The sequence below is a fragment of the Pseudophryne corroboree genome, chromosome 1 (assembly GCF_028390025.1).
Source record: "Pseudophryne corroboree isolate aPseCor3 chromosome 1, aPseCor3.hap2, whole genome shotgun sequence".
Classification (NCBI taxonomy): Eukaryota; Metazoa; Chordata; class Amphibia; order Anura; family Myobatrachidae; genus Pseudophryne; species Pseudophryne corroboree.
In genome coordinates this window covers 115908164-115934670 of record NC_086444.1, presented here as the reverse complement: position 1 = coordinate 115934670, position 26507 = coordinate 115908164, and the positions used below count along the sequence as shown (strand labels likewise).

At 46.7% G+C, this 26507-nt stretch overlaps 2 protein-coding genes across 5 annotated transcripts in view; one reads left to right on the top strand and one right to left on the bottom strand.

The window, feature by feature from the left end:
• MTREX (Mtr4 exosome RNA helicase) overlaps positions 1–22506 on the bottom strand; it is a 176870-nt gene extending 154364 nt beyond the window's left edge. Inside the window, exons 1-11 of the mRNA XM_063962194.1 lie at positions 22241–22506; positions 18705–18845; positions 7096–7162; positions 6722–6784; positions 4807–4919; positions 3469–3643; positions 3274–3364; positions 2080–2204; positions 1394–1492; positions 1182–1284; positions 19–150 (exon numbers count right to left, since the gene is read on the bottom strand). Of these exons, the coding sequence (XP_063818264.1) occupies positions 19–150; positions 1182–1284; positions 1394–1492; positions 2080–2204; positions 3274–3364; positions 3469–3643; positions 4807–4919; positions 6722–6784; positions 7096–7162; positions 18705–18845; positions 22241–22347 (1216 nt within the window). The 5' untranslated portion in view covers positions 22348–22506. The remainder of the gene's footprint in view (positions 1–18; positions 151–1181; positions 1285–1393; positions 1493–2079; positions 2205–3273; positions 3365–3468; positions 3644–4806; positions 4920–6721; positions 6785–7095; positions 7163–18704; positions 18846–22240) is intronic.
• Positions 21525–26507, top strand: part of DHX29 (DExH-box helicase 29) — a 161482-nt gene continuing 156499 nt past the window's right edge. Inside the window, exon 1 of one of the 4 annotated variants that reach the window (XM_063962169.1) lies at positions 21525–21996. The gene's annotated coding sequence lies outside the window, so the exon portion shown is untranslated. Of the gene's footprint in view, positions 21997–22091; positions 22160–22685; positions 22805–26507 lie in introns of those variants that run through there. The other 3 variants (XM_063962173.1, XM_063962149.1, XM_063962159.1) reach the window with 3 other exon arrangements.

Genomic DNA, 26507 nt, shown 5'->3' with positions numbered 1-26507 from the left:
AAGTGGTACAGCACATACCGGAATTGAAGTCCAGCTTAGACATCTGCAGAGCGTAGGCCTCGCATTCCTTCTTGCTGAAGCTAAAGATAATGACAGGCTGGAAGTTGCGCTCCATGATCATCTTCACAATCTTGAAGACATTAGAGGGTCCTGAGGAGAGAAGGTGCAGGACCACATTTCAGTTTTACTCTAGGAACAGTGCAGGAGATCAGGAATGCCTAGACAGGATGGTGGTGGATGGGGTTTATTTAGGGCCTGATGCTGTGCTGTGCTTATCCCAGTTTATGTAATGTAAACTGCACAAATTCACACTGCTCATACGTACAAAGTCTCGCCACCAACACTTGCCTTTTACTCAGGGGTGTAACAAAATCAGCCCAAGTACTATAAGAGTGTAGACCTGCTGACGTGGTGGGAATTCATTTTTAGGGAACCTGCATTTAATAACTGGTGTGCACCTGCATACACTTAATCATTGGATCATTTATAGGAACACTAGGGCAACTTCCAAAATAGTCCGTCCAATATTGTTCTTTCTAGATCAAAAACCAGCATAGCAAGATTGCCGACATAACATTATAGAGTGAGCAGTCTCTCACACCACTAAGTCTCATACCAAGAGTAAAGACAATGTGTTCCCGGCTGATCAGACAGCTGGCGGGAAGACTTATCGCGCCTCGAGTACACTGCACAATGTAGTTATTCTACCGCGCGATGTATCATGCCATGCTGCATTCGGCAGCATGGCATTGTACACGATATCTACTGGCTGGCTATGCAGCACGATCAACCAGAAGATATCGTGTATGACCCGTGGGAGTGCAAAATCCAGCGAACACACTGTACAATCCGATATCTCGTTCCAATTTTCCAGGAAACGACATATAGCACAGAGATCGTTCAGGTGTAAACCCAGCTTAAGACAAAGGGGTAAATATTAAAACACCGGGCACACTCCTCAGGAACTCACAGGCCGTTACATTTACCCTATAACATGAAAACCGACTCTTCAGCCTATAAATCACCTGCATTTCTGTAACGTACTAGTCACACAATTTTTATTTATTTTTCTCCTTTATCCACTAGGGGACACTGGGATCACCATCCCATCGTCTGACTAAATGCAATATGAACTATTTAGAAACCACCAAACCAATGAGGGAATTTTCAGAAGTCTGTACCTTTAGTTCCACCTTTACGTCCTTTTTGGTCACCTTTGGACAACTCCCCTGCGTCTCTCAGGACTTGCATCGCTGTATTAAAGTTGTCTTCTCGGAAATCCCCCTGACATACAATAAAGATAAGGCACAGGAGAATTATAAACTATTAGATTCATTCTAATGGGAGATTGACTCTAATGGGAGTGCTCTAAAGAGATGCATTGCCAACTTACATTTTCATCCACAACAAGATGCAGTCCATCGCCCCCTGCTGGGAATATGTAATGTTGTAAGGGAGTAGGACGGTAGTCTGTGTAGATGACATGACACGGCTGATAACAAAAGAAATAAAATATATAGCTTAGAAAGATTGATGGTAACAGAAGAAATAAAACAGGTCTCTTTGGCAGCCTAATTCCCCAGTACAGAAATACTAGACATTCCATACAATGCTCTCTTTACAGTAGAGAAACTATTCATATTAACACATATCAAAGCTGTAATAAACAATTGAAGAGGTATTATCCATAACATTTTTAGCTTGAGTAACCCATTACCATAATTCCACTTCAAGCTGCCTGCTAAGAACAGCCAAATGTGCACAATCTACTGATAAATGCAATTTACTGTTCGGTTGTACTTCCAGCACAATTTTTCAAACTGAGGGAGGAGGGATGTGAAGGGGGAGGAGTCGGCTGTGCAGACAATGCTAATTGCTAATTGAAGCTTGCAACCTCCGGTTGCAAGCTTCACACCCCTACTGTATAGGACTCCAGTGTCCCCTAGTGGATGAAAGAGAAACAGAAAATATGAATAATCCTTTTGGCGCCATCTATTGGTTTTACATGAATAAGCAGCTTTACCAAAATCGCATACAAAGAAGCAGCTGTCACTGTACAATACCCCAGCATGAATTTACCTGCTTGTGGAGGTGGCAGATCCATTCAGCAAACTGACGAGCATTAGGAATGGTGGCGGAGAGGAAGACATAATGCACATTATCCGGCAGAAGAATGATCGTTTCCTCCCAGACAACTCCTCTCTCTGGAGAAGAAATAAAAGGAATTTTATCAACCTCTCAAATCTCTGACAAAGAGGAAAATAAAGACAGCACTGTACGCAGGACACTCATTTACAGTTAGCTATAAAGCAGGACAGCCATCTGATCACAAACAGAATATATATATAAACCTACAGCAGAACTGCAAATGCTTTAGGGTGTCTCAGCAATATCCTTAGGGTGTTTACACACTTCAGAACAAAGGTGTTAGGGACTATTTATTCTTCCATAGTATTATACTAGTTTCATATGTAGATACTTAGGTATATTTGGATTACAAGTTTACTAAACCGCGGTTAATCAAAGAAACTAATCAGTGGATTTGCAATGGCAACTGTAATAAGTGCTGAACAAGCCTTTCCATTTTAAATAATCAGCTTAGTAAATCTACCCATTAGTTTTCCTTAAGAATTTTTTTTTTATTTTTTTTCCCTTTAAACACACACTTTAAAGGATGGCCACAAAATGGTTTATTATTGAACTACCAAAGCGCATAACTGCTGTGGGTCACAAGTCTATAAAAAGTTGCACGGTACATGGGTACCACGGTACAGAGCACAGAGTTGTAGGACTGTGAGTCGCATGGCTCTGGAATGTATTGGACATGTCAAACACAGGTGGCTTATTTCAACTGACTGATCCAAACCGTGTCCTTGTGTCTACTGAAAGTAAATCCGACGGTTTGGCTTTACACTCATCAGGATGACCCCTGGGCAGACATCTGTAATATTCTGCACTTATATATATGTGTTAAATGCGACTCTACTGCCATCTAGTGACTAAAGTCTTTGCCATTTACTCCTACTTTAATTATTCATGATGTATAAAAGATTTGAAGCTATTGATTACAATTGGAAAAGTTACCAGATCCGGCTTATAACAAATACATGCTTATGTGTCATCTGCTCACAAACTGGTTCTATATGTTAAATATGGACGTCTAGTTCCTAGTCCCCGTATAATCACAACCACAAGAGGAAAATATATGTAAAAGCCAATGAGTGTGGGGGACAGACTGCAGCACAGCCAACATTACATTACACTAACACATACCAGAGTCTCTCATGTAATGGATCTCATCAAATACGACCCACGAAACTTCACGCATGACTTCGGAGCCTCTGTATAACATGCTGCGCAAAATCTGCACAAGAAGCACAAGAAAGGATTTTATATACGACCACTGCAGCACGGGAGCATTCATCAGAATAAATACTGTAAAGGATTCCAATAATATATTCCATGTACCTCCGTGGTCATGACAAGGCAGGATGCAGTAGGGTTAATGGTTACATCTCCAGTCATTAAACCAACATCTTGGAATTCTTCGTACATCTCTCTGTATTTCTGGTTACTCAGAGCTTTGATGGGGCTGGTGAAGATAACTCTCTGCTTCCCTCGCAGAGCCAGCGCAATGGCGTATCTGTCGTGGAAATAGATCAGACACTTGCTACAGTCTGTACGAGACTAAACACATGTCCGTCAGCAAGAACTAGTCATTTCATTCATTATAAAAAAACCTCGTGGATGCGTTTTATGATTCACAGAAGCCAAAAATGTCCTTTCACACACTGTACTAACAAGTTGGTTCCAAACCACAATGAATGACATTAATGCAGGAGATATCGCCAGCATGTGGAAATTTGGGCAATAAAGGGTAGATTATTTTCAGGTCCATGCTTCAATATGGTTTGTATCAATGGTTCTCAAATTCAACCCTCATGTTTTCAGGATTTCGGTCTGTGGAAGCATGTGTGGTAATGGGATGTAGTCAGCATGCCAGTGTTTGGGATCCCGAACGTAAGAATGCCGGGGAGGGTTAGGATAAGGGTTCCACCCATGCTCATAAGAGACAATCATTACCAGTTCTCTTCACCCTGCTGGTAATTGTTGTCCTTCAGCCATTTGGGGAAACCGGTGGCAAAGAATTTTAAATGTTTTTTTGTCTTGTTTAATGTAGTAAATTGAATTTACTACAGGTATGTTTGCCTTTCTCCTCTAATTTGACATGGGTTTTTGAGGATATTCCTATGAGGAGGGATCATTTATAAAAGAGAAGCACTTTGACCTTTGGTGAACGTTGACTGAGAATGACGTCAAAGAACCGTAGGTTATGAGTTGTACTTTATATTGCGGTCTTTGTTAGCGCTTGTATAGCCGTGTCTTCTTTTCTATAGTGGTTTATCTTTTGTGGAGTCTAGGGGAAACCTCCTTAGACACTTGCCACACAAGCTGCTTTCTTGAGCACTTAAGTTCTCTGCACCTGATTTCACATGTTACAAAATTTGCTTATTGGACTTACAAATAAAAAATACTTCTGCTGAAGCGAACAGCACAAAACTATAGAATGATTCAAATCGTTAAGACCTTTGGCAGTCTAAGGGGTAGGTCATTACCAACTACCTAAAATGAAGGGCATCTGTCAACCATGAATTAAAAGCCTGTATATTCAGATTTAAAAAAACAAAACACATATCAATCACCATAAATTTACCAGTTTCATTAAGAATAAAAAGTTCTATATTCCTAGATACAAATGCAACATTGTGTAATCTACATAGCAAGAAGCATAAGGATGGTACATACTCTGCACAGACTGTTTTTCCAGCAGATGTGTGGGCAGAAACCAGAACAGACTGATTGTTATCAATGCACAGAATGGCCTCTCTCTGAAACGCATCCAATATAAAAGGATATTCCTAAAGAAAAACAGAAGCAAAGGTAATCCAATCAGATTATTTCCACTCACAGCATAGCAACGTGTTCCGAGACCTGTCAGTCGAAAAATATCACGCTACACGTTGCCATATATTCACCCCATGCGCTTGCCCGCTGCACGTGCACATTCTCTCCCGTGCGTGCGGATACTCGCAGCTGCGTGATGGCACTTCCTCTGCCATGCGCTCGAGCGCGTGGTATGTGCATTTACGGTAGAGTTTGTGTGCGTCTAGTCGGCGACTCAATCGTTACATAGTAAAACCAAATAGTATGTTTTATAGGTAATGTCCCCCTTAATAATAACTGTAAATTTGTTTATTGTAACTGGTCCCTGGACAGAGGAATTCCTCTTTGCATGATACGAAGGGTCAGACAGGGTTTGAGCAGTGGTGTTTGGTACCTAACTAAAGAACATTTTATTAGAAACAATCCGGTGCTGGTTAGGTAAAGATTAATCGCTCCTGCGTATAGTTATGTCTATTAGTAGTTTCTGGACATTTACTATATTTGCGGTTCATTATCCATGCGGCGGGAATTCTGAGATTCCCTCCCACCTGAGCAGTTTGATATAGTCACAGCCCACCTGTTCAAACTAACCTATGACCTTTTGTTATGATGCGAGGAGACATTCCTGTGTCCAATGAACAATAAGATTGTAGGGCCCTTTGTAGAACACTGTATGTTGTGTATATAAGGGTCACTGTCCCCAGACCGGCCAGTACTCTCTCTTATCAACATTTATCTCTGATAATTGGAGGACTGGATCCGGTTGCGCTAGCGAGTGTTCCCCGTATGGTATGTTTCTCTGTGGCCACTTTGTTACCCGTTTACTGTAAGCCATTCATTCTTAGTCTATGTATTTGTGTTTGCGATCATTCGCTGTTGTGTATATTTCTGTTTAGTTATTCATGTTAGCCTGTAGTGTACAAGCTGTTACTGTATCTTTTTCCTTTTACTTACTTACATCGTTTAGTAAAGGTGTTGGAACCTTAGCAAGGAGTGTGTTTCACCATTTGTTATTAAGGGTTGCTGAGCATCTCAATCGCTCAAACAGCTAGCTTACAGACCAAGGTTAAACAGTTATATAATTGTAGTATCTCAACACTAAGAATTACAGTATAAGCATACTCTGTGTAAGGTTTAAAAGGTTATTATCTGTGTGTACGCTCGCTGTGTGTATCCCGTACTCACAGCGCAGCGTGTGTACGTAACTTGCGTACCACGTGCGAGGTCTTTGTACGCAAATAGCGTACGAAGTGCGTAGCACGTGCACGAGGGACAGCGGCCATTACGGCTTCACGATATTAGTAAATAGCTTGTGTTCTAAGGTAAATAATCAGCTTTATCAGACCTCATCATAACATTAAGCCATACACTTTAAGATTGTCTGTCCAAACAACCAATTCGCTGGTTGGAACAAATATCTTGTAACATAACGCATGGGAGAAAATGACAATCGACTATTTGCTCCCAGACGCCAGAAAACAGACAAACGGTCGTTCAGGCAAATTGGTTAAAGCAATGTGGGTGAATTTACCGTTTTTGTCCATTTTCCATAATTTGGGAGCAAATTGTGACTGTCAATTGTTCCCATACATTATCAGATTTTCTCTACAAACAGTGAATTGGTTGGTTGGAAAGATAATCTTAAGGTGTATGGCCAGCTTTAGCATTTAATCAATAACCGTTTCAAATGACGTCAGCGGTGGTAGTACGTTGAATCTAGAAAAGCAATATTGTAATCCAGCACTTTATAGGAATACTCATAGGTTTTACAACACACCTTTGCAGCTTTACCAATTCGAGGTTTTAACGGCATGTACTCCTCATCAGCAGGAAGTGCCACCTATGGAGGAGGAGTGCGAAGGTTAGCTTCCTGACACTTACCCGCTGCGGACACACATGCAACGTTCTCAGATATTACAACACTGAGGGGTAGACTTACTATCTGTTGGGTTTACAAAATGTGCGGCAGCTTTGACCACTGGATTTCAAAGGGCAATAGAGATTAATGCTAAATCAGCTTTGTTTAGACTTAATTACTATTGCCCTTTGAATTCCATCTGCAGGTTTATAAACCCGATGGACAGTAAAACTACCAGAGGCTTACTCAGTTATTTCCTCAACTGCACTAGGAAAACGACAACCAGAATTTACCTCGTGGGTGCAGCCCTCAATGGTTTCCACTTCTTGTACTTTTATCCGTGGCATTAAGTCTGCCAGGCTGTAATTAACACAAGTTCAGGGTTAGGACATTTCTAAATTACCTCACAAACGGACAAGACTGAGTGTGACTGTTGTGTTCCTATTAATGGTTCTCCATTTCTAACACTAACACTTGGTGATTAGAAGTAGTGGCAATGATGCCACAGTTATGGCCTAATCAGGAGCATATTAAATAAAAGTATAAAGTTAGCTTTAATGTACGAATAAGTGTAGCAGTGTAATAATAAGATTTTACTTACCGATAAAATAAGATTTTACTTACCGATAAATCTATTTCTCGGAGTCCGTAGTGGATGCTGGGGTTCCTGAAAGGACCATGGGGAATAGCGGCTCCGCAGGAGACAGGGCACAAAAAGTAAAGCTTTTCCGATCAGGTGGTGTGCACTGGCTCCTCCCCCTATGACCCTCCTCCAGACTCCAGTTAGGTACTGTGCCCGGACGAGCGTACACAATAAGGGAGGATTTTGAATCCCGGGTAAGACTCATACCAGCCACACCAATCACACCGTACAACTTGTGATCTAAACCCAGTTAACAGTATGATAACAGCGGAGCCTCTGAAAGATGGCTTCCTTTAACAATAACCCGAATTAGTTAACAATAACTATGTACAACTTATGCAGATAATCCGCACTTGGGATGGGCGCCCAGCATCCACTACGGACTCCGAGAAATAGATTTATCGGTAAGTAAAATCTTATTTTCTCTATCGTCCTAGTGGATGCTGGGGTTCCTGAAAGGACCATGGGGATTATACCAAAGCTCCCAAACGGGCGGGAGAGTGCGGATGACTCTGCAGCACCGAATGAGAGAACTCCAGGTCCTCCTTAGCCAGAGTATCAAATTTGTAAAATTTTACAAACGTGTTCTCCCCTGACCACGTAGCTGCTCGGCAAAGTTGTAATGCCGAGACCCCTCGGGCAGCCGCCCAAGATGAGCCCACCTTCCTTGTGGAGTGGGCCTTTACAGATTTAGGCTGTGGCAAGCCTGCCACAGAATGTGCAAGTTGGATTGTGCTACAGATCCAACGAGCAATCGTCTGCTTAGACGCAGGAGCACCCATCTTGTTGGGTGCATACAATATAAACAACGAGTCAGATTTTCTGACTCCAGCTGTCCTTGCAATATATATTTTTAATGCTCTGACAACGTCCAGTAACTTGGAGTCCTCCAAGTCACTTGTAGCCGCAGGCACTACAATAGGCTGGTTCAGATGAAATGCTGACACCACCTTAGGGAGAAAATGCGGACGAGTCCGCAGTTCTGCCCTGTCCGAATGGAAAATCAGATATGGGCTTTTGTAAGATAAAGCTGCCAATTCTGACACTCTCCTGGCAGAAGCCAGGGCTAGAAGCATGGTCACTTTCCATGTGAGATATTTCAAATCCACCTTTTTTAGTGGTTCAAACCAATGAGATTTTAGGAAGTCCAAAACCACATTTAGATCCCACGGTGCCACTGGAGGCACCACAGGAGGCTGAATATGCAGCACTCCCTTAACAAAGGTCTGGACTTCAGGGACTGAAGCCAATTCTTTTTGAAAGAAAATCGACAGGGCCGAAATTTGAACCTTAATAGATCCCAATTTGAGACCCATTGACAATCCTGATTGCAGGAAATGTAGGAATCGACCCAGTTGAAATTCCTCCGTCGGAGCACTCCGATCTTCGCACCACGCAACATATTTTCGCCAAATTCGGTGATAATGTTGCACGGTTACTTCCTTCCTTGCTTTAATCAAAGTAGGAATGACTTCTTCCGGCATGCCTCTTTCCTTTAGGATCCGGCGTTCAACCGCCATGCCGTCAAACGCAGCCGCGGTAAGTCTTGAAACAGACAGGGACCCTGCTGAAGCAAGTCCCTCCTTAGAGGTAGAGGCCACGGATCTTCCGTGATCATCTCTTGAAGTTCCGGGTACCAAGTCCTCCTTGGCCAATCCGGAACCACTAGTATCGTTCTTACGCCTCTTTGCCGTATAATTCTCAATACTTTTGGTATGAGAGGCAGAGGAGGAAACACATACACCGACTGGTACACCCAAGGCGTTACCAGCGCGTCCACAGCTATTGCCTGCGGATCTCTTGACCTGGCGCAATACCTGTCCAGTTTTTTGTTGAGGCGAGACGCCATCATGTCCACCATTGGTCTTTCCCAACGGGTTACCAGCATGTGGAAGACTTCTGGATGAAGTCCCCACTCTCCCGGGTGAAGATCGTGTCTGCTGAGGAAGTCTGCTTCCCAGTTGTCCACTCCCGGGATGAACACTGCTGACAGTGCTATCACATGATTCTCTGCCCAGCGAAGAATCCTTGCAGCTTCTGCCATTGCCCTCCTGCTTCTTGTGCCGCCCTGTCTGTTCACATGGGCGACTGCCGTGATGTTGTCCGACTGGATCAATACCGGTTTTCCCTGAAGCAGAGGTTCTGCCTGGTTTAGAGCATTGTATATTGCTCTTAGTTCCAGAATGTTTATGTGAAGAGACGTTTCCAGGCTCGTCCATACTCCCTGGAAGTTTCTTCCTTGTGTGACTGCTCCCCAGCCTCTCAGGCTGGCGTCCGTGGTCACCAGGATCCAATCCTGTATTCCGAATCTGCGGCCCTCCAATAGATGAGCACTCTGCAACCACCACAGAAGAGACACCCTTGTCCTTGGAGACAGGGTTATCCGTAGGTGCATCTGAAGATGCGACCCTGACCATTTGTCCAACAGATCCCTTTGGAAAATTCTTGCGTGGAATCTGCCGAATGGAATCGCTTCGTAAGAAGCCACCATTTTTCCCAGGACTCTTGTGCATTGATGTACAGACACCTTTCCTGGTTTTAGGAGGTTCCTGACAAGCTCGGATAACTCCTTGGCTTTTTCCTCCGGGAGAAAAACCTTTTTCTGAACCGTGTCCAGAATCATCCCTAGGAACAGCAGACGAGTTGTCGGCATTAACTGGGATTTTGGAATATTCAGAATCCACCCGTGCTGTTTTAGCACTTCTTGAGACAGTGCTAATCCCATCTCTAGCTGTTCTCTGGACCTCGCCCTTATTAGGAGATCGTCCAAGTATGGGATAATTAATACGCCTTTTCTTCGAAGAAGAATCATCATCTCGGCCATTACCTTTGTAAAGATCCGAGGTGCCGTGGACAATCCGAACGGCAGCGTCTGAAACTGATAGTGACAGTTTTGTACAACGAACCTGAGGTACCCCTGGTGTGAGGGGTAAATTGGAACGTGGAGATACGCATCCTTGATGTCCAAGGATACCATAAAGTCCCCCTCTTCCAGGTTCGCTATCACTGCTCTGAGTGACTCCATTTTGAACTTGAACTTCTTTATGTACAGGTTCAAGGACTTCAGATTTAGAATAGGCCTTACCGAGCCATCCGGCTTCGGTACCACAAAAAGAGTGGAATAATACCCCTTCCCTTGTTGCAGAAGAGGTACCTTGACTATCACCTGCTGAGAGTACAGCTTGTGAATGGCTTCCAACACCGTCTCCCTTTCGGAGGGGGACGTTGGTAAAGCAGACCTCAGGAAACGGCGAGGTGGATCTGTCTCTAATTCCAACCTGTATCCCTGAGATATTATCTGCAGGATCCAGGGATCTACTTGCGAGTGAGCCCACTGCGCGCTGTAATTTTTGAGACGACCGCCCACCGTCCCCGAGTCCGCTTGAGAAGCCCCAGCGTCATGCTGAGGCTTTTGTAGAAGCCGGGGAGGGCTTCTGATCCTGGGAAGGAGCTGCGTGTTGCTGTCTCTTCCCTCGACCTTTGCCTCGTGGCAAATATGAATAGCCCTTTGCTCTCTTATTTTTAAAGGAACGAAAGGGCTGCGGTTGAAAAGTCGGTGCCTTTTTCTGTTGGGGAGTGACTTGAGGTAGAAAGGTGGATTTCCCGGCTGTAGCCGTGGCCACCAAATCTGATAGACCGACTCCAAATAACTCCTCCCCCTTATACGGCAAAACTTCCATATGCCGTTTTGAATCCGCATCGCCTGTCCACTGTCGCGTCCATAAAGCTCTTCTGGCCGAAATGGACATAGCACTTACCCGTGATGCCAGTGTGCATATATCCCTCTGTGCATCACGCATATAAAGAAATGCATCCTTTATTTGTTCTAACGACAGTAAAATATTGTCCCTGTCCAGGGTATCAATATTTTCAATCAGGGATTCTGACCAAACTACCCCCGCACTGCCCATCCAGGCAGTTGCTACAGCTGGTCGTAGTATAACACCTGCATGTGTGTATATACTTTTTTGGATATTTTCCATCCTCCTATCTGATGGATCTTTAAGTGCGGCCGTCTCAGGAGAGGGTAACGCCACTTGTTTAGATAAGCGTGTTAGCGCCTTGTCCACCCTAGGAGGTGTTTCCCAGCGCTCCCTAACCTCTGGCGGGAAAGGGTATAATGCCAATAATTTCTTTGAAATTATCAGCTTTTTATCAGGGGCAACCCACGCTTCATTACACACGTCATTTAGTTCTTCTGATTCAGGAAAAACTATAGGTAGTTTTTTCATACCCCACATAATACCCTGTTTAGTGGTACCTGTAGTATCAGCTAAATGTAACGCCTCCTTCATTGCCAAAATCATATAACGTGTGGCCCTACTGGAAAATACGGTTGATTCGTCACCGTCACCACTGGAGTCATCGCCTGTGTCTGGGTCTGTGTCGACCGACTGAGGCAAAGGGCGTTTCACAGCCCCTGACGGTGTTTGAGTCGCCTGGACAGGCACTAATTGATTGTCCGGCCGTCTCATGTCGTCAAACGACTGCTTTAGCGTGTTGACACTATCCCGTAGTTCCATAAATAAAGGCATCCATTCTGGTGTCGACCCCCTAGGAGGTGACATCCCCATATTTGGCAATTGCTCCGCCTCCACACCAATATCGTCCTCATACATGTCGACACACACGTACCGACACACAGCAGACACACAGGGAATGCTCCTAATGAAGACAGGACCCACTAGCCCTTTGGGGAGACAGAGGGAGAGTTTGCCAGCACACACCAAAAGCGCTATATATATATCAGGGATAGCCTTATAATAAGTGCTCCCCTATAGCTGCTTTGTTATATAAAAATATCGCCATAAATTTGCCCCCCCTCTCTGTTTTACCCTGTTTCTGTAGTGCAGTGCAGGGGAGAGACCTGGGAGCCGTCCTGACCAGCGGAGCTGTGAGAGGAAATGGCGCCGTGTGCTGAGGAGATAGGCCCCGCCCCTTTTCCGGCGGGCTCGTCTCCCGCTATTTTGAGAAATCAGGCAGGGGTTAAATATCTCCATATAGCCTCTAGGGCTATATGTGAGGTATTTTTAGCCTTTATAGGTACTATTTTGCCTCCCAGGGCGCCCCCCTCCCAGCGCCCTGCACCCTCAGTGACTGCCGTGTGAAGTGTGCTGAGAGGAAAATGGCGCACAGCTGCAGTGCTGTGCGCTACCTTTAGAAGACTGCAGGAGTCTTCAGCCGCCGATTCTGGACCTCTTCTGTCTTCAGCATCTGCAAGGGGGCCGGCGGCGCGGCTCCGGTGACCATCCAGGCTGTACCTGTGATCGTCCCTCTGGAGCTTGATGTCCAGTAGCCAAGAAGCCAATCCATCCTGCACGCAGGTGAGTTGACTCCTTCTCCCCTCAGTCCCTCGCTGCAGTGATCCTGTTGCCAGCAGGAATCACTGTAACATAAAAAACCTAGCTAAACTTTCTCTAAGCAGCTCTTTAGGAGAGCCACCTAGATTGCACCCTTCTCGGCCGGGCACAAAAATCTAACTGGAGTCTGGAGGAGGGTCATAGGGGGAGGAGCCAGTGCACACCACCTGATCGGAAAAGCTTTACTTTTTGTGCCCTGTCTCCTGCGGAGCCGCTATTCCCCATGGTCCTTTCAGGAACCCCAGCATCCACTAGGACGATAGAGAAATCTATTTCTCGTAGTCCGTAGTGGATGCTGGGGACTCCGTAAGGACCATGGGGATATAGCGGCTCCGCAGGAGACAGGGCACAATAATAAAAGCTTTAGGATCAGGTGGTGTGCACTGGCTCCTCCCCCTATGACCCTCCTCCAAGCCTCAGTTAGGATACTGTGCCCGGACGAGCGTGCATAATAAGGAAGGATATTGAATCCCGGGTAAGACTCATACCAGCCACACCAATTACACCGTACAACCTGTGATCTGAACCCAGTTAACAGTATGATAACAACGAAGGAGCCTCTGACAAGATGGCTCACAACAAGAATAACCCGATTTTTGTAACAATAACTATGTACAAGTATTGCAGACAATCCGCACTTGGGATGGGCGCCCAGCATCCACTACGGACTACGAGAAATAGATTTATCGGTAAGTAAAATCTTATTTTCTGACGTCCTAGTGGATACTGGGGACTCCGTAAGGACCATGGGGATTATACCAAAGCTCCCAAACGGGCGGGAGAGTGCGGATGACCCTGCAGCACCGAATGAGAGACTCCATGTCCTCCTCAGCCAGGGTATCAAATTTGTAGAATTTAGCAAACGTGTTTGCCCCTGACCAAGTAACTGCTCGGCAAAGTTGTAAAGCCGAGACCCCTCGGGCAGTCGCCCAAGATGAGCCCCCTTCCTTTTGGAATGGGCTTTTACAGATTTTGGCTGTGGCAGGCCTGCCACAGAATGTGTAAACTGAATTGTATTACAAATCCAGCGAGCAATCGTCTGCTTAGAAGCAGGAGCACCCATCTTGTTGGGTGCATACAGGCTAAACAGCGAGTCAGATTTTCTGACTCCAGCCGTCCTGGAAACATATTTTTCAGGGCCCTGACAACGTCAAGTAACTTGGAGTCCTCCAAGTCCCTAGTACCCGCAGGTACCACAATAGGTTGGTTCATGTGAAAAACAGAAAACACCTTAAGGAGAAATTGAGGACGAGTCCTCAATTCTGCCCTGTCAGAATGAAAAATTAAGTAAGGGCTTTATATATGATAAAGCCGCCAATTCTGACACACGCCTGGCTGAAGCCAGGGCTAATAGCATCGTCACCTTCCATGTGAGATATTTTAAGTCCACAGTGGTGAGTGGTTCAAACCAATGTGACTTTAGGAAACTCAAAACAACATTGAGATCCCAAGGTGCCACTGGGGCACAAAATGAGGCTGTATATGCAGTACCCCTTTTACAAACATCTGAACGTCAGGCACTAAAGCCAGTTCTTTCTGGAAGAAATTCGACAGGGCCGAAATTTGAACCTTAATGGACCCTAATTTTAGGCCCATAGGCAGTCCTGTTTTCAGGAAATGTAGGAAACGACCCAGTTGGAATTCCTCTGTAGGGGCCTTCTTGGCCTCACACCACGCAACATATCTTCACCAAATGCGGTGAAAATGTTTTGCGGTTACATCCTTCCTGTCTTTGACCAGGGTAGGGATGACTTCATCTGGAATGCCCTTTCAGGATCCGGCGTTCAACCGCCATGCCGTCAAACGCGGCCGCGGTAAGTCTTGGAACAGACAAGGCCCCTGCTGGAGCAGGTCCTTTCTTAAAGGTAGAGGCCACGGGTCTTCCGTGAACATCTCTTGAAGTTTCGGGTACCAAGTCCTTCTTGGCCAATCCGGAACCACGAGCATCGTTCTTACTCATCTCCCTCTTATGATTCTCAGTACTTTTGGTATGAGAGGCATAGGAGGGAACACATACTCTGACTGGTACACCCACAGTGTTACCAGAGCGTCCACCGCTATTGCCTGAGGGTCCCTTGACCTGGCGCAATATCTTGTCTAGTTTTTTGTTCAGGCGGGACGCCATCATGTCCACCTTTGGTTTTTTCCAACGGTTTACAATCATGTGGAAGACTTCCCGATGAAGTCCCCACTCTCCCGGGTAGAGGTCATGCCTGCTGAGGAAGTCTGCTTCCCAGTTTTCCACTCCCGGAATGAACACTGCTGAGAGTGTTATCACATGATTTTTCGCCCAGCGAAGAATCCTTGTAGTTTCTGCCATTTCCCTCCTGCTTCTTGTGCCGCCCTGTTTACGTGGGCGACTGCCGTGATGTTGTCCCACTGGATCAATACCGGCTGACCTTGAAGCAGAGGTCTTGCTAAGCTTAGAGCATTGTAAATTGCCCTTAGCTCCAGTATATTTATGTGGAGAGAAGTCTCCAGACTTGATCACACTCTCTGGAAATTTTTTCCTTGTGTGACTGCTCCCCAGCCACTCAGGCTGGCATCCGTGGTCACCAGGACCCAGTCCTGAATGCCGAATCTGCGGCCCTTTCATAGATGAGCACTCTGCAGCTACCGCAGAAGAAACACCCTTGTCCTTGGAGACAGGGTTATCCGCTGATGCATCTGAAGATGCGATCCGGACCATTTTTCCAGCAGATCCCACGGAAAGGTTCTTGCGTGAAATCTACCGAATGGGATCGCTTTGTAAGAAACCACCATTTTTCACAGGATCCTTGTGCAATGATGCACTGATACTTTTCCTGGTTTTAGGAGGTTCCTGACTAGCTCGGATAACTCCCTGGCTTTCTTCTCCGGGAGAAAACATCCTTTTCTGGACTGTGTCCAGAATCATCCCTAGGAACAGTAGACGTGTCGTCGGAAAAAACTGCGATTTTGGAATATTTAGAATCCACTCGTGCTGTCGTAGAACTACTTAAGATAGTGCTACTCCGACCTCCAACTGTTCTCTGGACCTTGCCTTTATCAGGAAAGCGTCCATATTTCTTTTAAGAAGAATCATCATTTCGGCCATTACCTTGGTAAAGACCCGGGGTGCCGTGGACAATCCAAACGGCAGCGTCTGAACTGATAGTGACAGTTCTGTACCACGAACCTGAGGTACCCTTGGTGAGAAGGCAAATTTGGACATGTAGGTAAGCGTCCCTGATATCCAGTGACACCATATCGTCCCCTTCTTCCTGGTTCGCTATCACTACTCTGAGTGACTCCATCTTGATTTGAACGCTTGTATGTAAGTGTTCAAATATTTCAGATCTCACCGAGCCGTCTGGCTTCAGTACCACAATATAGTGTGGAATAATACCCCTTCCCTTGTTGTAGAAGGGGTACTTTGATTATCACCTGCTGGGAATACAGCCTGTGAATTGTTCCCAATACTGCCTCCCTGGCGGAGGGAGACGTTGGTAAAACAGACTTCAGGAACTTGTGAGGGGGAGACGTCTCGAATTTCCAATGTACACCTGGGATACTACGTGTAGGATCCAGGAGTCCACTTGTGAGTGAGCCCCCTGCGTGCTGAAACTCTTGAGATGACCCCCTACCGCACCTGAGTCCGCTTGTACTGCCCCAGCGTCATGCTGCGGACTTGGCAGAAGCTGTGGAGGGCTTCTGTTCCTGGGAATGGGCTGCCTGCTGCAGTCTTCTTCCCTTTCCTCTACCCCTGGGCAGATATGACTGGCCCTTTTGTCCGCCTGCCCTTATGGGGACGAAAGGACTGAGACTGAAAAGACTGTGTCCTTTTCTGCTGAGATGTGACTTGGGGTAACAAAAGGTGGATTTTTCAGCTGTTGCCATGGCCACCAGGTCCGATGGACCGCCCCTTTATACGGCAATACTTCCATGTGCCGTCTGGAATCTGCATCACCTGACCACTGTCGTGTCTTCGTCTGGCAGATATGGACATCACATTTACTCTTGATGCCAGAATGCAAATATCCCTCTGCGCATCTCGCATATATAGAAATGCATCTATAGTCAATAAAATCTTGTCCCTGTCAAGGGTATCAATATTTTCAGTCAGGAAATCCGACCAAGCCCCCTCAGCGCTGCACATCCAGGCTGAGGTGATTGCTGGTCGTAGTATAACACCAGTATGTGTGTATATACTTTTAGGATATTTTTCAGCTTCCTATCAGCTGGCTCCTTGAGGGCTGCCGTATCTGGAGACGGTAACGCCCCTTGTTTTTATAAGCGTGTGAGCGCCTTATCCACCCTAAGGTGTGTTTCCCAACTCGCCCTAACTTCTGGCGGGAAAGGGTATACCGCCAATAATTTTCTATCGGAGGAAACCCACGTATCATCACACACTTCATTTAATTTATCTGATTCAGGAAAAACTACAAGTAGTTTATTCACACCCTACATAATACCCTTATTTGTGGTACTTGTAGTATCAGAAATATGTAACACCTCCTTCATTGCCCTTAACATGAAACGTGTGGCCCTAAAGGAAAATACGTTTGTTTATTCACCGTCGACACTGGAGTCAGTGTCCGTGTCTGTGTCTGTGTCAACCGACTGAGGTAAATGGGCGTTTTTACAAGCCCCTGACGGTGTCTGAGACGCCTGGACAGGTACTAATTTGTTTGCCGGCCGTCTCATGTCGTCAACCGACCTTGCAGCGTGTTGACATTATCACGTAATTCCTAAATAAGCCATCCATTCCAGTGTCGACTCCCTAGAGAGTGACATCACCAATACAGGCAATTTGCTCCGCCTCCTCACCAACATCGTCCTCCTACATGTCGACACACACGTACCGACACACAGCACACACACAGGGAATGCTCTGATAGAGGACAGGACCCCACTAGCCCTTTGGGGAGACAGAGGGAGAGTTTGCCAGCACACACCAAAAACGCTATAATTATACAGGGACAACCCCTTATACAAGTGTTTTCCCTTATAGCATTTTTATATATGTAATCATATCGCCAAATAAGTGCCCCCCCTCTCTGTATTAACCCTGTTTCTGTAGTGCAGTGCAGGGGAGAGCCTGGGAGCCTTCCTCACAGCAGAGCTGAGCAGGAAAATGGCGCCGTGTGCTGAGGAGAATAGGCCCCGCCCCCTTTTCGGCGGGCTCTTCTCCCGGAGTTTGTGAGATCTGGCAGGGGTTAAATACATCCATATAGCCTCAAGGGCTATATGTGATGTATTTTAGCCATAAAAAAAGGTATTATACATTGCTGCCCAGGGCGCCCCCCCCAGCGCCCTGCACCCTCAGTGACCGCTGGTATGAAGTGTGCTGACAACAATGGCGCACAGCTGCAGTGCGCTACCTTATGAAGACTGAAAGTCTTCTGCCGCCTGTTTCTGGACCTCTGGACCTCTTCAACTTCGGCATCTGCAAGGGGGGTCGGCGGCACGGCTCCGGGACGAACCCCAGGGTGAGACCTGTGTTCCGACTCCCTCTGGAGCTAATGGTGTCCAGTAGCCTAAGAAGCAAATCCATCCTGCACGCAGGTGAGTTTACTTCTCTCCCCTAAGTCCCTCGTAGCAGTGAGCCTGTTGCCAGCAGGTCTCACTGAAAGAAAAAAACCTAACTTAAACTTTTATTCTAAGCAGCTCAGGAGAGCCACCTAGATTGCACCCTTCTCGGCCGGGCACAAAAATCTAACTGAGGCTTGGAGGAGGGTCATAGGGGGAGGAGCCAGTGCACACCACCTGATCCTAAAGCTTTTATTATTGTGCCCTGTCTCCTGCAGAGCCGCTATATCCCCATGGTCCTTACGGAGTCCCCAGCATCCACTAGGACGTCAGAGAAAAACAGGATTAAGATGATAAAGACGCACAAAGCCTGCATGAGTGCGCAGCCATTACAAGGTGTCGTACTTACTTTAGGTCATCTGATGTTGATGGTTCCAGTTTAAATTTCTTTCCAAAGATACACTCATCCTCTGGATCAATACTGCTGGTGTCTCGCTTGTTTCTCGGAGAAGGTCCTTTGATCGCACCATGAGGTCTGGCATTTCTTTTCCTGAGAAAATACAAGTAACATTATCTTCTAATGGAACCTTATGAGCGATCATTGGGCCTAATTTCTATTTGTACTCAAACACAATGGTTTGCGCACATATAAGATGTTTGGGTGTCTGCCCAGGTGCATGTGCAGAATGGGTCTTGCAATGTTGCTTGCAGCCCTGTCAGCTGCAGCATGTTTGGGGGCGGGTCCTGGCACGGTTCTTCAAAACTGGGGGTGCGTCGCCACCGTTTTGAAGGCATGACAGGTCCCGGTCTACGTTGTCGGACGCAACAACAACAACCCAACAGCCGGCGTGAGCAAGCTTCAGCTTACACAGGGTGGCTGGTGCTCGAAACCATCGGCGATGGTGATACGATATGTCATTCGGAGCCTCACCAATGCAAGAATATATTGCCAATGCATAAACCGTGTCACTGTAGGAACTCATCGCCCCATTCTAAAATGTTTTTATTTTCTTCTTCCCAATTTGACCTTTTTTCGGTACGGATTGATTATAACTACAGTTAGCATACACACAACATAGTATAATTGCGTCACTAAAGGGTATGTTTACTGAAGAGCCGGTTTATTGAAGTGGAGATGTCGCCCAAGGCAATCAGAGTCTAGTTATAACTTTCTAAAAGGTGCTAGATAAATGATAAGTAGAATCTGATTGGTTGCTATGGCCAACATCTTCACTTCTACAAACCTGCACTTTAGTAAATATACCCCTAAGTCTGACCATAATACAGTGCATACAGTGGAAAGGAAAGCCTGGAATGACACAACAGCCATAGTCTTGCTATTATTTTTGCGTGCGCAGTTTGGAAAAGTAAGTATCGGATTTGCAGCTACGACACATCACCCTTTTCACACTGGATTTTGTAGCTGTCCCCAGATGGAACTAACCCATCAGATTGGAAATGTTCTGTAGTCGGCAACCTGCTACTTAACTAATAAAGTGGGAATAAACCCCATAAATGCATGTTGTAAAGCTCAGTGCTGGTGTCCCATCCACATATAGGAAAGTGGCAGAGTCCTGCATACCAGATCCAATTCTACAATCTTTATCAATACCACGGCTAGAGGAGAAAGGTTTCTCTCACAATAGTTGGCATCACATGGATATCAAGGTGGGGATATAGCACGTTGGATTCAATTTCCCTTTCCAGAACACGTCACATCCATTTATGCTGCTAGTTCTGCAGTGCCTCAATCCGAATAATGATACAAAGGAGAACTTGGGAAGTCGGGCATGGTGGTACATCACCAGTAACTGAATTACCACTTTAGGCTGGGTACACACTTACAAGATCTATCCACCATCAGAGTGGGCGATTGGTGTGTATAACTTACCTAATCGGCCGCACGATTTGTAAGGCCAAACATAACTGGGCAGGCATTTACATTTTCCTGCCCAGCTGTGATGTCAGCGAGTCGCCTGTACACACATACACCAATATACCTTTATATCAGCATCAGCTGTGCTGCAGGTCCGATCTGGTATGTCAGTGAACAACGTCATTCACAGACATATCGGGTGTAAACAGTGGCCAATCTGCTCACGATATATCGTTCCACGACATAAGGAATACATCAACCAGTGTGTACCCAGCATTAGATGGCAAGAAAACTTTGACAAGAATAATAAGTTGTAATGTAAAAACAAGTAACGATTTATAAGTATAGATCACTGCTAACAGCTCAATGACTAAAAGGCCATACACACTGGGCGTTTTTGCACAGCGATGATGTGAATATCACTGGCAGAAAAATAGCTCCGTGCATACACACTGAGCGATTTTCACTGTGCTCAGCAATGTACATGGGGGCTGAACCACTTACCACAGTAGGAGACTGTGGAAAGTGGTTTGATCGACTGGTAAAACAGCCTAGACGGACGGCGGTGGCGGCCAGCGATGATGCGCCATACACACTGGCCGAGTCTGAGCTCAAATTAGCTCAAAACACCAAAAGTGAGCTACTTTGAGCTCAAAATCGGCTAGTGTGTATGGGCCTTCACAAAGAAGGCCTGAAGCAATAATATGGAACTGTAACCTAAACAATCTCAGAACGAAGTTCTAAAGACAATGGGGCAAATATATTAACCTGGAGAAGGCATAGGGAAGTGATAAACCAGTGATAAGCGCAAGGTGATAAACACACCAGCCAGTCACCTCCTGTCAATTTAAATATTGAAGCTTATTGGCTGGTGCATTTATCACTGGTTTATCACTTTCTTATACCTTCTCCAGGTTAATGCATCTGCCCCAATGAACTATGTAGACCGTCAAGAACAAGTTGAGAGAACTTTTCATCCTCACTGACACGTATTTTTATTTTTAATGTAGAACGTTTTTTAAAAAAACACTGCCGTACATTATAATTTAGGGAGGGCACCACCAAACAGGTGCGGCCTTCGCAACACGCCCTGCAACAGCATGTGACCATCGTTTGTAAATCATTTGACGGTATACTCGTGCAGAAAGGAGCGAGGTTGTATCCACATTTACAAACAATACTGCAACGGTATAACCGGACAAAGTGGATCAAAACACCAACAAAAACTCATCTGAACAGGTGCAATCGATGAAGGAAACTACAGCATTCAAATTGAAAAACCTGCAGCATCCAGCGAAAAAACATTGATGGTTGGGAACCAATACACAATAGCCATCCCTAATTTAGGGGTCTATTTACTAAGCCTAGGAAAGTGATAACGTGGAGAGATAAAGTACCACCCAATCAGCTCCTAACTGCCATGTTACAGGCTGTATTTGAAGTATGGATTAAGCTGGGTAGACACTGGAGCAATATTGGCCCGGTATACCCTTTCCAGCCCAACAGGAACGACAGATCGCTCAGTGTGTATGCCAGTATGTGGGTGCCCACGGTCACACCTGCTAGTTTTACGTAGATGAGGGATGGAGCGATACGTTAATCTGAACATCATACATCGCTCTAGTGTGTACTTTAGGATCCGATCAGTCGGCCCGCCAGGCCAACATATCGGCTGCATACACATCGCCTGGTGTGTATCAGCTGCTTCATTAGTACTTTCTCTCTCTCCAAGGATTACAGTAGTACATAGACCCAATAGTCCTGAGACCTGCAGGGACCCAGATGTCACGCCGCAGCCCATACACGTCCCAGCTCCTGTCAGGATGTAAGTATATCCATGGCTCAGCACAGCATTATAAAGACTGAGGTGCTAATAAGTCACCTGTGGCCAAGCATGGATACACGTAAACCCTGGAGCGTTAGCATAGCTCCCAACTGTCCCAGCACAGTCCCGTATCTCTGGGACTGTCCCTCCTGCGGGCCGCTGCGTGAGTATGGAAACCACTGGTACAGTACATCTACAGCAATAGTAACATAGGCCCTGAGGTCACGGCCGCCTCCACTCTCACCCGCCTTTGCCGGCCTTGGCGGCGGGCCCGGGCTCCGCGCACTTGCTGGACGCCGGGGTCTCCTCCTCGAACACACTGAACAGCTCGTCCCCGAAGGCGTCCGCCATTTTCCTAGAGATCGCAGGACAATGACCGGTTCGCGGGGGTGGTGCGGACGGCTGAAACCGGGGACTGACCGGCGGGTAGGTGCGCACTAGGGCCGCTGTAACGGGCAATCACATGTAAGTAGGCCGCACAGCGATGACGTACCGAGTGCGCTGCCTGCAGCTGTATAGTGTGGACGGAACGCTAGTTAAAGCAGTACTCTAAAATATGTCTCCAGAATGACGGGAGAGTAGCGACCGGTCCGCCATTTTTCTGAAGATTAAAACGTGTTATGGCAATAGGATTTGTCTATTGCAAAATGGCCGCTATTGTGGAGTCGGAATCTCACACTGACTTTCCTACATATGGTATCTGGGGCTGGGGTGCTAAGGGACGGGTGTTGGTGGAGAGGAGCCGGTGCCGTGTGTTGGGATGAATCGTCACATCATGCTGTGTATGCTGGGGAGCGATGTGTGAGTGGTGAGTTATGTACACAGGGGCCACACATGTTCACGTCGGCGCTCCCTGGGGAGAACATGGCTGCAATGGGACCTTGGAGGGGAACCTATTACCTGTCTTATTTAATGGGGTTCCATATCTCCCAACATGACCCTCTCCAGGAGGGACACAATGCTCTGTTCCTGGACTTTTCTCTTAATTTATAATTGCCGGCACCTGTTTTTGAACAGGTTAATGGATAAGAAAGGTGTTTCAGCACAGGTGAGGGCAATCATAACTTAAGAGGGAAGTCCAGGAGCAGAGCATTCTGTCCCTCCTGGAGAGGGTCATGTTGGGAGGTATGGGGTTCTGGCTGGGATGTCACATGGGGTCTAACACCTACTGCAGCTCCATACATGACACCCAGGGACACCGTGCTGTCACTGATAATGTCCCCATTCTACATACAATCATCCTTGTAGGTCCATAATTAGAATAATTACTGGGGTGCAAAAGCCAACTAAACACAGATCATGGTCTCCAATATAGAAAAACCGAGGGATGAAGTCACCAGTTATGTAGAAACAAATACAGGTTTGTTAGAAGTAATATACCAGTCACAATCAGCGTTTCGGTCCTCTTCAGGGACCTTTGACAAGGCTGCTCCATACCTGTTACTTGTCGTACCCAGGGACAGTCTGCACCTCCTCCATAAGCCTACAATGTACCACTGACACTAGAGAAGGAGAGAGCCCCAGGTGAAACGCGCGTTGGATGTTTCCCAGGGACATCTGTGCACACAGGTGTCCCTGCACCACAGTCCATAGTTCCGATGGGTGACCCTCATTGTCAGCTACATTTACTTTCTCTCATTTTCAGTTGTTCTCTCCTCAGCTGCTGCTCCCGGTGGCCACCCTGTGCTAGAGATGGGCAAGCCGAGACACTGGTGTGTGTCGAGTCACATGATTCAGCTTAGTGGAGTGGCTCGACACAGTGTCTCGGCTCACGGCTCATCTTCAATGCATCGCACTGCAGAGGTACTCGTAGCAGAGACAAGGGTGCGGATCCTAATCCCAGGAGTCACTCAGGACTCATCAGGAGAGGAGCGCCGTCACCCGGGGGAGAGACAAGGGGGCGGATCCTGAGACCAGGAGTCAATCAGGACTCATCAGGAGAGAGCCGTAGCCTCGGGGAGAGACAAGGGGGCAGATCCTGAGACCAGGAGTCACTCAGGACTCATCAGGAGAGAGCTGTCGTTCGGGGGAGAAGACAAGGGGGTGGATCCTGAGACCAGGAGTCACTCAGGACTCATCAGGAGAGAGCCATAGCCCCGGGGGGAGACAAGGGGGCGGATCCTGAGCCCAGGAGTCACTCAGGACTCATCAGGAGAGGAGAGACAAGGGGGCAGATCCTGAGCCCGGGAGTCACTTAGGACTCGGCAGAAAGACATGTGGGCTGCGCTGTGCTGTATGTGAGTGTGTGATGAACTGGGGAGAGAGGCTGCTGCAGGGAGTATTATGTCTCGTCACTTCAGCTTTTCCTGACTCGAATCATTCGAACATCTACAAGATTCGAGTCAGTGTGTTGAGACATTCACTCAGTAGCCATCTCTACCCTGCGCTGCTTCTACATCAGGGGGTGACTGGGGTCTTACACTAAAAGCAGAAACAACGGGTGGTATTTAGTTTCTGGCTGTTGGGATCCCAGCACACAGTATACCGGTGCCGGAATCCAAACACCCGGCATACCGACAACTTTTCTACCTCTTGGGGTTCCACGACCCCCCTGGAGGGAGAATAGATAGCGTGGCGCCACCGTGCCCGCAGCGTGGCGAGCGCAGCGAGCCAGCATGGGGCTCATTTGTGCTCGCCTAGGTGTCAGTATGCCGGCGGTCAGGATTCCGGCGCCGGTATGCTGGCTGCCGGGAGCCCGGCCGCCGGCATACCATAATAACATTTACATCATTATGGTATTAACTTTTATGCAAGAAAAATTGTGCAATTTATCTTTTATGGTTCATGTGCTGCAAATTTTTGAGAATGTGGTTTCTAGTCCCCCAATTTTAAATTGACTAGTAAGGTTTTACATTAGTTAGATCAGGGGTCAGGGAACTTTTTTACCTTTTACCCCAAAATATATTTAGATACGCCGACGTTACCCCCTTGATTTGAAAGGAAATCATATATTATTGTGCATATATATTGGTTATCACTGTTTATATGGCATTTCTGAGATATACACACACATAAACAGTGGGGCAAAACAGTATTTGGACTGCCACCGATTGTGCAAGTTGACCCACTTAAAAAGATGAGAGAGGTCTGTAATTTCCATCATAGGTACACTTCAACTGTGAGAGACATCTGAAAAATAAAAACCCAGGAAATCACATTGTATGATTTTTAACCAATTTACTTGTATATTCTTGCGGAAAATAAATATTTGGACACCTACCAAGCAGCAAGATTTCTGTCTCTCACAGACCTGTTACTACTTCTTTAAGAAGCTCTTCTATCCTCCACTCGTTACCTGTATTAATGGCACCTGTTTGAACTGGTTATCTGTATAAAAGACACCTGTCCACACCCTCAAACAGTCAGACTGCTACCTCTCCACCATGGCCAAGACCAGAGAGCTGTTTAAGGACATCGCAGTACGGGCGGGAATGAGGGAGCGAGGTGTGACAGCACATCACACTGTGGCCAGGAACACAGCACAGGGCGACCAGGAGTACAGCGCAGGGCGGGCAGGAGGGAGCGTGGTGTGACGTCAGCATGTCACATCGCAAGCCTGCCGGTGCTGGACGGGACTGTGTCTCGGCAGCGCGACCGTCCATTACCCCCAGGAATTTAATTTTTACCCTTTTTGGGGTAATGTACCCCTGTTCCCTGGCCATTGAGTTAGATAGACATCTGCCCCTCTATAGGAGTAACTTTTTCTCCTCTTTACCAATGTACCACTCACTGCTCACACGTATAAGCGCAGAGCTAAGGGTCTGAGGTGGGAGATATTTGGAGTCAAATCAAATAATGTACTGTATGCTGCTGCAGTAGTACAGTAATTATAATCCTTCTTTTTAAAGTATATTTCTCTGACGTCCTAGTGGATGCTGGGGACTCCGAAAGGACCATGGGGAATAGCGGCTCCGCAGGAGACTGGGCACAAAAGTAAAAGCTTTAAGACTAGCTGGTGTGCACTGGCTCCTCCCCCTATGACCCTCCTCCAAGCCTCAGTTAGATTTTTGTGCCCGAACGAGAAGGGTGCAATCTAGGTGGCTCTCCTGAGCTGCTTAGAAAAAAGTTTAGTTTTAGGTTTTTTATTTTCAGTGAGACCTGCTGGCAACAGGCTCACTGCATCGTGGGACTAAGGGGAGAAGAAGCGAACTCACCTGCGTGCAGAGTGGATTGGGCTTCTTAGGCTACTGGACATTAGCTCCAGAGGGACGATCACAGGCCCAGCCATGGATGGGTCCCAGAGCCGCGCCGCCGTCCCCCTTACAGAGCCAGAAGAGCAGAAGAGGTCCGGAAAAATCGGCGGCAGAAGACGTCCTGTCTTCAATAAGGTAGCGCACAGCACCGCAGCTGTGCGCCATTGCTCTCAGCACACTTCACACTCCGGTCACTGAGGGTGCAGGGCGCTGGGTGGGTGCACCCTGAGACGCAATATAAACACCTTAGGGGGCAAAAAATGCATCACATATAGCTCCTGGGCTATATGGATGCATTTAACTCATGCCTGTTTTTCC